This window comes from Aquila chrysaetos, chromosome 3 (assembly GCF_900496995.4).
Source record: "Aquila chrysaetos chrysaetos chromosome 3, bAquChr1.4, whole genome shotgun sequence".
Lineage (NCBI taxonomy): Eukaryota > Metazoa > Chordata > Aves > Accipitriformes > Accipitridae > Aquila > Aquila chrysaetos.
Window position 1 is genome coordinate 39,498,660 of NC_044006.1, and position 15,438 is coordinate 39,514,097.

General features: G+C 43.7%; 1 protein-coding gene across 3 annotated transcripts in view; it reads right to left on the minus strand.

Annotated features, from left to right (window-relative positions):
- PLCL2 (phospholipase C like 2) overlaps nucleotides 1-9,948 on the minus strand; it is a 111,224-nt gene extending 101,276 nt beyond the window's left edge. The window contains exons 1-2 of one of the 3 annotated variants that reach the window (XR_003922703.2): nucleotides 9,503-9,948; nucleotides 8,178-8,711 (exon numbers count right to left, since the gene is read on the minus strand). Coding sequence is in view for 2 of the 3 variants with exons in the window: in XM_030009404.2 (XP_029865264.1) it covers nucleotides 8,178-8,492 (315 nt within the window). In the remaining variant the exon portion in view is untranslated. Of the gene's footprint in view, nucleotides 1-8,177; nucleotides 8,712-9,120; nucleotides 9,337-9,502 lie in introns of those variants that run through there. The other 2 variants (XM_030009404.2, XM_030009405.2) reach the window with 2 other exon arrangements.
- Between the last annotated feature and the right edge of the window lie 5,490 nt (nucleotides 9,949-15,438).

Consider the following 15,438-nt stretch of genomic DNA (forward strand, 5'->3'; position numbering starts at 1 on the left):
ACAAACAAACCAGCCCCTTTCAAAGCACCCTTTTTTATGCCAACACTGCAGTCTAGTATATATAATATTATAAATTTGTACTTATTGTCTATTGTTTTAATATATTTTGAAGGAAAAATATCTTCTCATAAATTGTATTTCTGAACTAGATTCTGCAACATCATATTGCCCAGTTTACAGGCGGTAACGAGCAAAAAAAAAAAAAAGATTTTATTTTAACCATGGAGTATAGAATTTGAACTTATATTTAAAACCCATAAACTACAATCCTTTAACAAAAAAAAAAATCACGTATCATTGTATTGATGGAAATGAGAGCATAGTTAAAGCTGGCTGTTCACCTGAAGATGGAAGAGCTGCATGCAAGTTAGAAGGTAAGTTAAAATCAGAAAGAACCTGACAAATTGAAGATATGCTCAGAAATAGATTGCAGTCAGTAGGACAAGTACAGGCTTTTAAACTCTGCAGATGATTGCTTTTGCCCATATACAAAAAGGAATAATCACCCAGCAGTTCTGCATAGAAAGATCACAAACAAAAGGTGATTAAAAGACAAAGAGCATCGTACTGAAATTTATTAACAGTTGATCCTATAGCAGAGCAGAGTAGACTGACCTCTTGAGGTCTCTTCCAGCCCTATCTTCAAACATTCTTCAATACACAGATGCTGCTGCTTTTTATCATATTTTCCTCTTCTCCATGTATGTTAAACAAATTATTATACGTTTCTTCCCCAAAAATCTACCTCCTAGTCTATTTATATTTAGATTTCTGAATTTTGAACACAATCCCACATTTGTGTGCAAAGATAAATATTTTAGAATCAATGTACTAGTATTACAACACGTGTATTAACTTAATTTGGCCCTGAAAGATAGACATCAGCAAATTTTATTTAAGGCAGATTTCTAATGGAGTCAGTGGGATTAATACAAAGATCAAAGTCAATATCACCCATGGACCAGCAAAGGCTGGGAAACTACGCAATTAACTTGTCCTGTCAGTTTCAGTTTAAATTTTTTAATCTCCCATGAATGCAATCAAATGCAATGTATTATCTGTGAGCCATGGGTAGGAGACCACTGCTCTAATTCCTAGTTTAAAAAAAGTCTAAACTAACAGTCATATCTTTGATCAAGCCTGATAACAGGCATAAAAAAATCTCATCAGGTATTCATAATGATTTTTAAATTCCATTAACTGATTTTTCACCATTGAACAGACTGAACATCTTTTGTGGATATTCTAAGGATTTGGGGGTGGAAGGGGTGAAGGAGCTGCTGTTACCCACACTAGCCACGCTCTTTACTTGGTCAACAGAAATAGGCAGATAAGCTCTTCCAGAAGACAAGTCAGAGAAGCTAAATTCATACAAATTAAGCTCCTGCTCCAAGTCATCTTTTGGAAAAAATACTTTCTCTTCATGGGCTATAGTACATAAGCTAACTAGATTACATGCTGAACTTGGGTAAAGTGAGTATCCTCGTGTAAACATTTCTACAACCGTGCTTTTTTTTTAATTTTGTTACATATATCCAACTAAAAATTTGATTACTGCGGTCTACAGAAAGTACTAATTCAAATAAAAATACATACAAAATGCAGTGCACAACATACCCACTCAGTGGCTGTGACATATCTCAGTCCAGTGTCACTGTTAGCAGGTAGCAAACTGCCTGATATATATGGCTAATGTATATATATGATACTATATGCAAATACCTAAGCTCTACAGCTTTTGTATGACAGAAAATATGACTTGGGAAGAGCCACTATATGGTGTTAAGTATTGTTTTAAAGTATAGATTATATTTTTTTAAATCAGGAAGCCAGTACACAATCAGTAGTAGAGGATGAAGAAGGAGAAATACAAATACTGATAGGTGCTGGTAACCTCCTATAATCTAGCTGAGAGTCCAACAACTCAAAGAGAAAGCACCCTCTAAAAGAAAGCTCCAGGATTTACAGAGCTGCAGTTAGCGATTGAGATCTCTCATACTATCTGAGAAACCACAGAGATGAGATAGATCTACAGTAAATCAACAAGAAAAAACTAAGAAACAAACAAACAAAACAAATCCAGAAACAGCTCCTCAGAAAAATCTACACTTTGGTTGTCTAGTTGAAAGCCTGCTCGAGGTAAGATGTAGGAGTAGCTCAACTAACATAGCCTTGTTTCCCAAATATATGCTTTTTTTTGTGGTTTCAATTGTACCAATTTTGGTGTCAATTAGCACGTGTGCTCTGAGCAAAACATCTTCTATTGTTGGGACATTCATGTCTTTCTTCCACACAGGTCTTCTGTAACTAGCAATAATTCAGGTCATACTGTAGCGTTTTGTTTCCAAAGGGAAGGGATATGGAGAAGGAAGGTATGTGCTACTTTTCTCCTTCCTTCCTCTATATGGCTGTTTTCTTTGAACTTAAGAAGCCTTAGCTCCTTTGAGCCTGTGACTGCTCAATCAAATTTACCTGAAAATGTCTAGCACATTGAAAAGTTACTTGGGCATAAATGCATACACAGTTTTATATATTTTATATATATATATATATATATATATAAAAAACTATCTCAACAGCATCATTACACAGGTTTCTTTCCCAATATGAAAGACAACTGAAAATGAGGTAATTTCATATACTTCAAACTGTTTCCAGCAACCTAACTCCTTTATATCCTTTTAGATGGAAGTTGAACGTGTATGATCTGTTCCTGGGTCTCCACGAAGACTTGCTAATATCCCATTGTGGGTAAAGTAATTTAGGACTGCAGAGAACCTAGACCTACTGAAAATACTACTTTAGAGTTTACCACGAACACAAAAGGCTTTATTAAAGCCTTTAAAACAATCACAGTGGTAGAAAATACTTCGTAACATTCCCCATATTTCGTATTTTGTACACCTGATACAAACAGGTATACAGTATGAACTGGAGATCATAAAAGATTGAATAAGATAATAACGTATGCTGGCATTTTAATAAGAAAAAAGATCTTGATGCACATGCTGTAGAACTCCCCAGCCACAGAAAGCCACAGATATAAGAATGTTTAGTTTCAAAAGCAAAGCTCTGCTGAAGATTATACCCTAGAATATCTACCTGCTAAATTTGGTTCCTCTCTTCTCACAGACTTTTGAACTTAGGATTTGCCAATGCTCAGCAAGTGCATGACTTTACAAAATGAAAGCTTGAGTTTACACACAGAATAAAAAAGGGAGATAGAAATTTGTTTAAGTTTTCGGCCAATAGATTTATTGACACTGAGGTCAGCATTACTACATGCAAAAAAAAAACCCTGGAGTTTGCTTCCAGACACATGTTGATAAGAACACACCTGCTCACAGAATGCCAAGCCACCTTTCTCCCTTTATTTCTCTTTGTTGTCTTCCTAAATAACTGTGGTCTCTAAGTGTATCTCTTCTCATTTTATTACTCTAACACCTCTTCTAACACAGACATATTTATCCCACTGGATCGCTTTCTGTCTAGGTCTATAGTTTTGACAAACTGTGAGGTTCCATAAGCATTTACTGGAGACCCCTGGAAGCAAGCAGCTCTGAGGAAGCACATATACCACATGCCATTTGCTGCCTTCAAGATTCTCAAACTCCTACCACTTCAAAGTCTCTTTAAGAAAGATGTGAACAAGTCTCACACAAAAATAAAGCAAGCTCACTGCCAACTGTCAGAGCAGCTAAGAGAAGTTCACAAGATGCTTAAATGCACTTTGAACTGCAAGATGGACTCACTGTAAATTCATTTTACAGAACATTATAGGAACTGTTGTAGGAAATTACATTATAGGAAACCATAGCTAGTTGCACCAAGGAAAATATTATGCAAAACCAAAAAAGTGACCAAAAAAACCCCACTATGTACAAATAAGTGGAACATAAATTAATTCACAAATCAGGTATCTGAAGAGCCTAAATCCCATGAATGCACAATGTGTCATCACTATCACCTCTGAAAAATCAGAATCTCATAAATAGGGAAAGTAGGAAATAGAAAGTGAAAAAGTCTCCATAAACACAGATATGCAGTCCCTAGCCCTCAAATTTGGTTCAGCAAAGTAAGCAATTAAATAGGCTATTCCGTAAAAATTGCTACAAATGAAGGGTACAATCTTTAACACTTTCAACCTAAATGCAGCTTATATATGATAGTGAAAGGCCAAGTAAACTATCATGGTATGAAGATTGTATTAGTTTGTCCAGTAATAGAGGCTGTACCACCTGTCATCATCCTAGACGACACTTCAAGCTCGAAGAGTATATCCTCTTTACCAAACAAGAAAGAAAAAGTCAAAATGATGCAGGTGCATAAAATAAATAAAAATAGAAAGATAAAAATATGGAACCACTGAAAAAAAGAAAAATAACAGAGACTGCAAGTAAGAAAGGAAAGCAAAAAAAGGCAGCAAGTGCTCTGAGTTATGAAAACAGACAACCAATAGAAGCACAGACTAAAACCAAAATAAAATACATTTCTGTGCACATGATTTTCATGCACAAACATACAGTTCTGAAGAATTTAATCCATACTGGAACTACTATTCAAACGTCAATTTTCTGTTTGTGACTCAAAAGCCTACACAGTAATCAGCAGGCAAAACATTTAAAGTATTAGATATTCCATAAACACGCATTTTACAGATCAACTAACGATGTTGTGTTTTGCATGAAGGTATGAAATCTGCATGGGATGGACCTGTTTCCTGAGGTTACTCCATGTATTTTTTTAAGAGCAATTTTACATCATTGATGTAAGTTACTAAAACTCCAGAACATTTTCCAAAAACAGACTACATTTTACTTTTTCCACGCTGTTTTGCGGACTTTTGCTCTGCAAAAGCAGACAACAAGAAGCATCTTAAAGTTTACTACTCATGCCAGATTCTACAAAAGCTTTCATATCAAAAACTAGGGACCTATGCAACTAGATTCAAACTCCCTGTGAACTGCTGAACTAAGCAGGCAGAAGAATATTCAGTATATATGAAGATAAGAGATTTTTCCCAGAAGTATTATAACAGTCATATCTAAAATAAATATGGATGACATAACTTTAAAGGTAGTGCTGTCAAATTTTTCCATTCATGTCTTATTTATTCAAACTGTAACACAAAGTTGTAGTAATCAGTTCTTAGCAGCTATACAGATTACCGTTCACATTTGCTAAATGGTATTCATCGGAGGTAATACCAGAAAGTTGAATCATTTTATATTCCAAAGTGCTATCATTTCTGTAGGAACTAAGAATCTTGACTTGGGTATTCATGAAACGTAATCTAAAACATATTTCCTTATCTTACGCTGCTTGATCTTAATATATCACGAATCCCTAGGTATTGTATCCTTGTTTGGTCCCCAGAGAGGCGGAAGGTAGCTGTATAATCAAATCATACACTACAAAGTAGCATGATGGCATGATACACACTGCAAACAAAGCTAGTATCTTTCTTGGGCTACCACAGAAGAAACAAAACAGTGTTAGGAAATATCAGACCTGCAAAAAAAACACTGGCAAAACTGGTAAATATTAAGTTATTCCAACACCAAGCTCAGTTGCCCCTTGTCTATTGTTATAATTTCTTTAACACACACACACACACGTATACGCCCAGCATTACTGCTCGAACAGGAAGGGTGGGTGCAGGCTGTCAAATGTGTTCCACTGCTGACTGCCCTTGCTCTCCCCTTGGTTTTTATAGCAAGGTCCAGGAGATGGTAACACAACTTGAGATACACTACTAGTCTTGAATTTGTACACGTTTTTCTACCATCCAGCCAACAGAACAGAGGTAACGGGCAAAACATGGACTGAACAATGTTAAGAGAGTGGAATGACTGTGAGGAATTTATGTTGTTTTAACTGCAGTGAAGGGACGAGAGGTGGATTGTGTGTGAAAATTGCCCACGTCCATTCAGTGCTGTGATGATGTTATTTTGATTTTGGTGTGGGGAATTCTTTTTTTGTTGCTGTGACTGAAGTTTGTGAAGATGATGTGATGAATGTGGATTTCAATGATAATTCTTAAATATGTGATTCACAGAGGCGAGGGGCAGAATATATTTGGTTTGTGTTCCAAGGTTCTGATAGCCAGGGTGGGGTTACAGGGGTGGCTTCTGTGAGAAGCTGCTAGAAGCTTCCCCTATGTCCAACAGAGCTAATGCCAGCAGGCTCTAAGACGGACCCGCCGGTGGCCAAGGCCGAGCCCATCAGCGATAGCGGTAGTGACTCTGGGATAACAGATTTAAGAAGGGGGAAAAAAACGGCTGCAAAAACAGCAGCCAGAGAGAGAGGAGTGAGAATACGTGAAACAACTCTGCAGACACCGAGGTCAGTGAACAAGGAGGAGGAGGAGGTGGTCCAGGCATTGGAGCAGAGATTCCCCTGCGGCCTGTGGTGAAGACCATGGTGAGGCAGGCTGTCCCCCTACAGCCCTTGGAGGTCCACGGTGGAGCAGATATCCACCTGCAGCCTGTGGAGGACCCCATGCTGGAGCAGGTGGGTGCCCAAAGGAGGCTGTGACCCCACGGGAAGCCTGCACTGGGGCAGGCTCCCAGCAGGACCTGCGGACCCATGGAGAGAGGAGCCCACGCTGGAGCAGGTTTTCTGGCAGGACTTGTGACCCCACAGGGAACCCACGCTGGAGCAGTCTGTGCCTGAAGGACTGCATGCCATGAAAGGGACCCATGCTGGAGCGGTTCGTGAAGAACTGCAGCCCGTGGGAAGGACCCACGTTGGAGAAGTTCGTGGAGGACCGTCTCCCATGGGAGGGACCCCATGGTGGAGCAGGGGAAGAGTGAGGAGTCCTGCCCCTGAGGAGGAAGGAGCAGCAGAGACAACATGTGATGAACTGACCCCAACCCCCATTCCCTGTCCCCCTGCGCCACTGACGGGGAGGAGGTAGAGAAAATTGGGAGCAAAGTTGAGCCTGGGAAGAAGGAAGGGGTTGGGGGAAGGTGTTTTAAGATTTGGTTTTATTTCTTATTACGCTACTCTAATTTCATTGGTAGTAAATTAAATTAATTTTTTCCCTAAGTTGAGTCTGTTTTGCCCATGACAGTAATTGCTGAGTGATCTCCCTGTCCTTATCTTGACCCATGAGCCTTTTGTTATATTTTCTCTCTCCCATCCAGTTGAGGAGGGGAGTGATAGAGCAGCTTTGGTGGGCACCTGGCATCCAGCCAGGGTCAACCCACCACAGCTGATTTTGGAGGCATATAAATACCTAAGAACACAACAAATCTAGCTTGATTTAGATCTAGCTGATCTTGATTAAATTCAGTTCTTAAGTACTTGAATTTGTGCATTTTATGGCTAGTACAGCCATTATACCAAGGGAGTCATTTCTCTATGTTCTCTGAACCTTTTCGGTGGAGTTGGGAAATCTAAGCCAAAAGTGTCACCTCTCAGAACCATGGATTTAAGAAAAGAGAACAACTGTATTTGTATAAATAATTGTATTAAAAAACCACTCACATTCCTTTTTCTCCAATCTGCGTTCTACCAGTGATGCTCCCCCTATTTTTCAAGCTGAAACATTAGCATTCAGAATATGCAGAGCCAAGTATAAATAAAGATGTTTCTATAGGTGAAGTACAACACAGCCTACTGTTAAACGACCTGTCACTTTTAACAAAAAGAATGCTCCCTATTCTACCTTCTCCCACCCCCAGCCCAATGAGATCCCGAATCTCTCATCACCTGCTGTGTGCCTGTCACACACACAAGCCAATGGAGCCACAAAATTGCTCTGCACAGGTGCATCCCAAATAACAAGGATACTGTGTAATCCATGTCTTTCCCTGCCAGGCTGGTGCCCATGTTGTCTTTTTACAAGCCAGCTAGTTTCTCTCACCTTCTCCAACAGGAGTTAAGAGCCTTCTGTTTTAATAAACCTCAAAACACGACACCCTCCCCCCGCCCACAACGCCCAAGCGTGGATGTGTATAAAGCCATCCTCTCACTGTTGTCCACTTCTGACAAAGGAAGAATCAAGTCCCCTCACCACAGGAAAAAAAAAAAAAAAAAAGAAAAAGAAAAAAGCCGCCTATCCTTTCATCTAGAGCCAAGGCTCTGTGAGCCAAATCTATCAACCCGCATCCCCCTGCCTCTGTCACAGAGAAAGAACCAAGACCCCGATGGGGAGGAGCAAGTGCTCTTACCTTAATTATGCTGCTCCTCCGGGGGATGCCAGGTTTGCCTTCTCGTTGTTGACCGGTGGAAAATCCTTTCTCTTTGCTGCAGCTCTCCGGGCTTGCAGGAGGAGCTGATCCCGGCTCCTCGCCGGCTCCCGCTAGAGCACAGTCCCCGTTGGAGACCCGGCTGCCCGCACTGTCAAAGCGGGATCTCCCGCCGCCGCCGCCACCTCCTCCTCCTTCCCCATCTCCTGCCTTGAAGGCCACCTTCCCTTGGACCGGCCCCGGGGAGGAAGGGAGCCCCCCGCCGCCGGTGCCGCCACCGCTGCCAAACTCCGCCATCAGCCTCCCTGACTACAGCAGAAACAATATTGCTGTCCCCCTCCCCTCCTCCTGCAGCTGCTCGGCGGTGGCTCTTCTTCCGCTTTCTGTGTATTTACGATCGGGGGATTTTGAGCAAAAGTCTCTCCCCTCCGCACATTTGGCAGCTGAGGCCGCGTAGCCCCGGCAGGGGGGACAAACGTCTCGGTTGCGTCTCGGCGAGCACCAGTGCTTCAGCACCTGGGGAAGGAAAAGAAACGAAACGTGACAGCCTGCCCGCACACGAGGCGGCGGCGGGCGGAGGAGCGTTACACCGCGGCGCGCTCCCCTACTGACACACGCGCGCGGGAAAGGAGGGGAGGGACCGCGCGAGGTCCCCGCGAGGCGCCACGCAAGCCACACGCGCGACCCGGCGGGTCCGGTCCGGTGCGGTGCAGCACAGCGCCGCGGGGGGCCGCGCGGGGACGGGGGGCAGCCCCGCCGCGGGGCAGAGGGGCCGGGGCGGGCCGGGCCGGGCCGGGCCGGCCGCTGCCCGCTGCGGGGAGGGCGGCGGGGGGGAGCGGGAAGGTTTGAGGGGGACTGGAGGAACCGCGCCGTTCGGGCTGCTCAGCCAGGAAAACAAGAGAGACGTTGATGGCGGTATTCTCACCCTTACGGTGAAACCCACAGTCGCAGAGCAGCGAAGCGGGAGCGAAAAGAGAACTTGGAGAACAACATGCCCCAAACCCGCCGGCCCCAGCCCGGGGGAAAGCCCGTCCCACGCACAGCGGGGACGACCCGCCGCAGCCCCTCTCCGGCCACGCGCGACGGATCGAGAAGCGGCGGAACACGAGCAACGCCGCCGCCGTCCCGCGGGGCACCCTCCCAGGCGCCATCCGCAACTTTTCTCCCCTCCCCGCTGCCTGCCGACATCCAGCCGCCTCACAGCGGCTACAGCCGCGGCCCGGGCAGCGGCACCCTCCCGAGCCGCTACCCGCGGTGCCTCCCCCCGCAGCCGGCCCCCTCCCGCACGCTGCGCCCCCGCTACCCACCTCGGCGGCCAGGTGGCAAGGGGAGCCACCCCGCCGCTGCCGCGGCTGCTGCAGTAGCCGCTTTTTCCCCCTCTCCCCTCCTCCCCGCTATGGTCGCCGCCTCTGCCCGGAGCCGGATACAGAGAGAAACTGATTCATGTGCTCGCTTCCCTCGCTCTCTGCTGCTGCCGCTGCCGCCTCCCCCGGCTCCGAGCTCAGCAACAGCCCCGAGGGGGGAAACGCCGGCAGCGCCGAGGGGACAGGCCGCCCCCGCTGGGAAACTCTCCGGGGAAGGCAGAGTAAGCGAGCCGGGCTCGCCCCCCCCTCCTCCGCCCGCCGCTTGCCAATCACAGGGGCCGGCCCCGCGCGGATTGGGCGGCCCCGCCGCCAGCACCCCCCTCCGGCAGCTCGGGGGCGCTCCGCCGGAGGGCAGGTCCCGCGCCCGCCCCGCCGGCGGCCGGCCCCTTCCCTCGCCCCGGGGCTACCGGTGAATTCCTGCACACTCTCCCCCCCCGCGCAGACGCCCCTGGCTAACACAGAAAAAGCCCGCTCCTCGGCGCCCCGCGCCCGGCCGCGTCCCCCGCTCCTCCCCACCGCGGGGCTGGCGCAGCGCTGCTCGCCCCGGACGGCGGCTCCCGGCGCGCCGGGGGCCCTTCCCACCCCTCCCGTAGGGGCCCCGCGCCCTTCACCCGCCCTGCCCAGCGCCCGCGCGCCCATCGAACGGGCTGCGCCGGCCGGGGCACGCAGGAAGGGCGGGGGGGCGGCGGCCCAACGGTCGCTCCCGCCCGCCGTGAGGTGACCCGCGGCCGCCGGGGAGGCGGCCTCGTCCTGCCGCCGGGGCTTCTGCGGAGCTCGCAGCCGGCGGGGGCTGATGAGTCCAATTAGATCCGTTAATTAATACAGGGGAGAAGGTGATGGAGTGCTGGAATATTAAAAGCTTAATGAAAACTGCAACTTGATGGTTACCCTAACTAAGAGTGGTGTCCACAACAAAGCAAGCACAGCCGGTGTGCCCTTACATACCCCATACGTACCTGTTTACGTTTGCTATGAGACAAACACAAGCGACTTCGCGTATGAGGAATCATAAAAAGAGCCACACGTTTATTTTTACCTCTTGACACGGCTGCGTATTGCAAGAGCTTGATATTTCATGGTTATGTTGAATAAAGGGAAATGAAATGCCGCAGTTGAGGCACTTGGCCCTCTGCTTGAAATTCAGAAGTTGAGTCAGACGCGGAGGCACTACGTTGAGAGCACGGGCAAAATTAGGAATCGCAGAAATAGGAGTGCAAAGAGTCACGCTGAGCGAAGAGACACCTAAGACGGCCCACACCATCTGACCTTCGGCATTTGGTTGAAGTGCTTAATGCAGGAGCTAGACTCGGATTATAGTCGAACGAAAGCACTACGCTTTTAATTTAGGTTCCCCCGGTTCCTCTCTGGAGATCGCTGACTGTGTCTGGAGCCTTGGCACCAGAGATCAGACACCTATCATAGATACCTAGAATAAGGCAGCATAAATACCTCCCTTCGGTGTGCTGGTGCGGAGTCACATGGTGGAATCGCTGGAGCGAAGAGTACATTTTCAATCCTGTCCCTCGGCTCCCGGGCCTTACCACGGACTGCAGAGCAGTACCTCCGCCCGTTGGTGGCCCACTGCCTTGAGCTGTCTCCAAAGGGAAGGCACCTCCAGTTTCTCCCCTGGAGCACCAAGGGACAGCTCACTCCTCCAAAACACTGAGAGACACAGGGGTGATGCCGCCTTCTGTCTGTGTTTAGTGATTAGATCGCTTGGAGCATGAGAGCCGTTATTTCAATCCCCTCTCTTCCTGAACGGATTCACACACGTGTCCCCACTGCCATTAGGCAGCCACCAATTTACAAACTGGTTCTGGTGAGAGCATTTTCCTTGGGAAGCTGTGCCACACTATGGAAAGGAAACCAAGAGACACTGGGCCGGAAAGAAGACAGAGCACAAGTGGGAATGTGACTGCAGTTTAGCAGTAATCTGCTCATGGACGTTATTAAATAATCGTCTTGGTAGAAAGGAAAGGACCAAACAACTCACCTTTGAGGTGAGAGGTCTAGTAACTAAGACACAGGAACCCACTTGGTTTTGTGTCATCGAAGTGCCACACCACTCCCACAGAGTAAATCTCCTTCAGATGCATAGTAATTGCATGTAATAAATCATTAATCTCTGGTCCATGACTTGCAGGCAATATTCTGTCTGCAAGTCTGGACAATGGTGTTCATCACTGTAGGAAAAAGGGACCATGAAGTATGATCTAGCTTGGTGAAAAGCATTAACCTATTTGGAGAATATTAATTATTCAGTATCATTTCTAGTGGGTCAAGGAAGTTCAGAACCTGACACTGCTACATCACTCATATATATGGTCCCAATTTTAATCAAACTATTAACAATGCTTAAGTTTAAATGAAAACGTAGACATTCGTAGGATTTAGGCTGTAAACACTGAAGGACACTAATATTAAGATTTGAAATAGCCAAAGTTTGTGTTCTCCATTAGCTGGAGATACAGTGATTTTACCATTTGGCCATATCTGAATGTCTCTTGCCTGAACATCTTGCTTTGCCATTTAAGTAGGAAAAGGCAGCCTTGAATATTAAAGGAATGTTCAGTATTGTATCTCCAGGTGTGCACATCACAGACCAACCCTACAGGAGACACTTTGTCGTTAGGATCATCACTATTTCTTCTGGAGGATGAGATTTACATACAACTGGTACAAAATGTTATTAGAATAATTTGTCACAGAGCGTTGCTGGTAAACAGGTGAGGAAGATGTGTGCTTGCTGTCATTTTACTACTTAAGATGCACATACTAAAACACCAGTTTTTAGGCCTTTAGCAAAATTTGATCAGTCCCGTCTCAGAGAAAAAAGAAGAAAAAAACCCTCCCTTTTCAACTCTGCTTATCTGTCCAACCTGTATAGAAACAAGATAACACCACTGAAAAAGAAATCATTTAACTTTAGCCTTGGCAGTTCTGTAATGAATGATATCAAGACGTGCAGACATTGCCAGACTTTTGGCTGTAAAAGTGATGATTTAATACAAAGGAACCAGTAAAACTTCTGAACCTCATCTTAAGGACTCATGCCTGCAAGTCAATGTAATAGTACCTGCATTGTGCTTATTCTAATTTCTGAAACTTAGTTACTGATAAAAACACAGTATCAGACACTAAAGTAGAAAAGTTGTGCTAGAAAGATGGAGGTAGCAAATAATTATTTCTCTGAATCTGAAATTTCTTCTGATCACCATTCACTGATTTTTATTATTGCCTCAATTTATAGAATTTCCTTACATTAGCAAAGTGTTTATTCAGATGCATTTTTGATGCATTAAGTTGAAAAATACTTCCATATACAAAATGAAGCATTTCTGATAAACCAAAGTCCCAGAAATGGCCACCAAGATTGGGCTACTCTGTAGAGACTTTGTTTATCCCAGTGAGCTCACGTTTCCGAAGTAGTTAATGTTATACTAATGTAAACCATATACTCCCTTTGCCACAACTTTTTGAAGATCATGGGGTGAAGAAACTTTCTTGTTATCATTATTCAATAGCGGCCTCAGCAGGCTCTATTTGTTTAATTGTTAAATGAAATAAGGATTATAATGGAATCAAAAGACACCTCTGTGACAATATTTAACTGTAAGTACTTGCTGTCATGTGCACATATTAGCTATTTTCATAAAATCCTATTAAATATCAGTTGCACACCTAAGCTAATATTACCCATTGAACTTTTCTAACTCTAATAGTGTAGCAGTAGAAACCTGCCAAGAAAGACTACGTTTAAACTCCTAACCAGTGACTAAATGACCAGTATTTAAATAAGCCAAATGCCAGATTATTACTAACAGCCTAAATACTTTTTATTCCAAACATGAAAAACTTTAATTAGCAGTTATCTTCCTTAAATGTTGCTTTTCTGACATCTCTGCTTGAAATATGTTTTTTCATTATTATAAGTATCTCTACAATTCCAGTGATAATTTTTTAAATTGCCTGACTTGATTGTTCAGGTCACAGTCTTGCAGATACTTACTAAACTTGTTTATAATTAAGTATACATGTTTAAGCAGTCCCATTACAGTCGGAATCTAATTCATAATTAATCCAAAGCAAAGTTTAGCTATAAATAATGCATTATTGTATACAACATCTGTAAAGTGCAGGTGTGTCGTATGCACATAAAAAGAGCAGACGGTACGAGTGGGGGAATATGAATGGATGTGCACTAAAGACAGCAAAAATGTAGGTAGGCAAACATAGGCTAAATTGACAGATTTGTTTACTGGGAAGCATTTGTTAACACTGTGTACTTGAAATTAATTATGTTTATAATTTTGGAAAGTTCATTATACTAGCAGTAAGCATGAGGATTTTTTTTTAATCAAGCGGATCAACCATTTTAGCCTATTAATTGCAGCCTAAGGAATGTTTACTCTCTATCCTACCTATCATACCAATTAGTTTGGCTACCAGCCTACTAAATTTGACGGTTGAGGATTAACAAGAGCTTAACAGTAAATCAACTCTTCCCCTACAGACTATTGAATCCAGAAGGAGTGTTTTTCCAAATCAAGATCATTCAAAAGTTCTTCTCTGAACTGCCTGTTATGAAGGCTATCATGCTGTGGGGTTAATTGGTTGCAATGTAGCATTAAATCACATTGCTTTGAAAATGAGACTCTGTTTATATGTTTAAAAAAAGGTCAAGATTTTTCAAAACTGAACAACAGTATTCCCTGCCTTTTAAAACAGTGAACTAGACACTTTAATGGAAAGTTAAAGAGCAGACGTGAACGACTTTCCGGAAGTCAGGCTCCCTTAAGGCCTCAGTTTGCAAACCAGAAATTAAGTCTCTTTTGAAAGTCTTGACCTAGGCACTAATTCTGAGTAAATCTGTTGGGGATCCTGAAGTTATCTTAACTGGAAATGAGAGTTTATCATATTCTAATAGCACGTTGTTTGTTTGCCACTCTTGAAAAGGATGAAAATCAAATCTTTTTTGTTTTATTTTAGTATCACTCTTTGGAAAAACTTACTTTGTAACAATAATATTTGAGGTTATATTGGGTAAGGTTTCTATGGAGCAAAATTTGTATTTCCTTCTACTAGGAAAGACAGACACAGTGGATAAGACTTGCATCATGTGCATTTCAGCTGAGGCACATATGTTTTAGCAGAGAGACTGCAGCAACAAACCTGTTCTTGAAGTGTTTCTGATGCATCATTAAAAAGAGCATATAAACAGTGTTTGCCATCCCCTAGCTTGTTCTCTGCCCTCTAAGGAAAAGTTACAGAGTTACAAAATGGGCTGAGAGCCAGAATTCCACAAAGGATTGGATTTCATTTTGTCCCTCCTTATATTTGTCAGTAACTATTGGATATATACAGAGGCATTTGACTTCTGGGACATAAGGCATTTCGCAAGTCATCTATTTTTGTAATTTGAGGCATCTGACTATTATTGCAGGAGCATGCAAATAAAATAGCCCACAATGAGCTTTTATAACTTCTTCAAACCTAAACTTTTCTTTTGCAAACTAACTGAAGTGTTAATACTGATCAAAACCTTTCATTAAATTCTCACATTAAAAACAAACAAACAAAAAAAAAAAAAACCAAAAACAAAACATAAAGCTTTTCATTTGTAATTTCAGGATGATATGCTTTGTGAATTCTCTTCACAGCAGAATATTAAACACTTCCACTGCTTTGAGGAAAATTGCATCTCTTCCATTATAGGAGAGTAAGTAAATACAGTAGGTTGATTTTTGTCAGCTAAGTTACTTCTAAAATTGTCTGCATTTTTTCATGTCCATGAAGGTAAACACAGGGTCTACACATGCTTAGTAGGAATTGCAGTGTGTTATGTCTTCACTTTGAAGACATAATAGGAAAGTTCACAC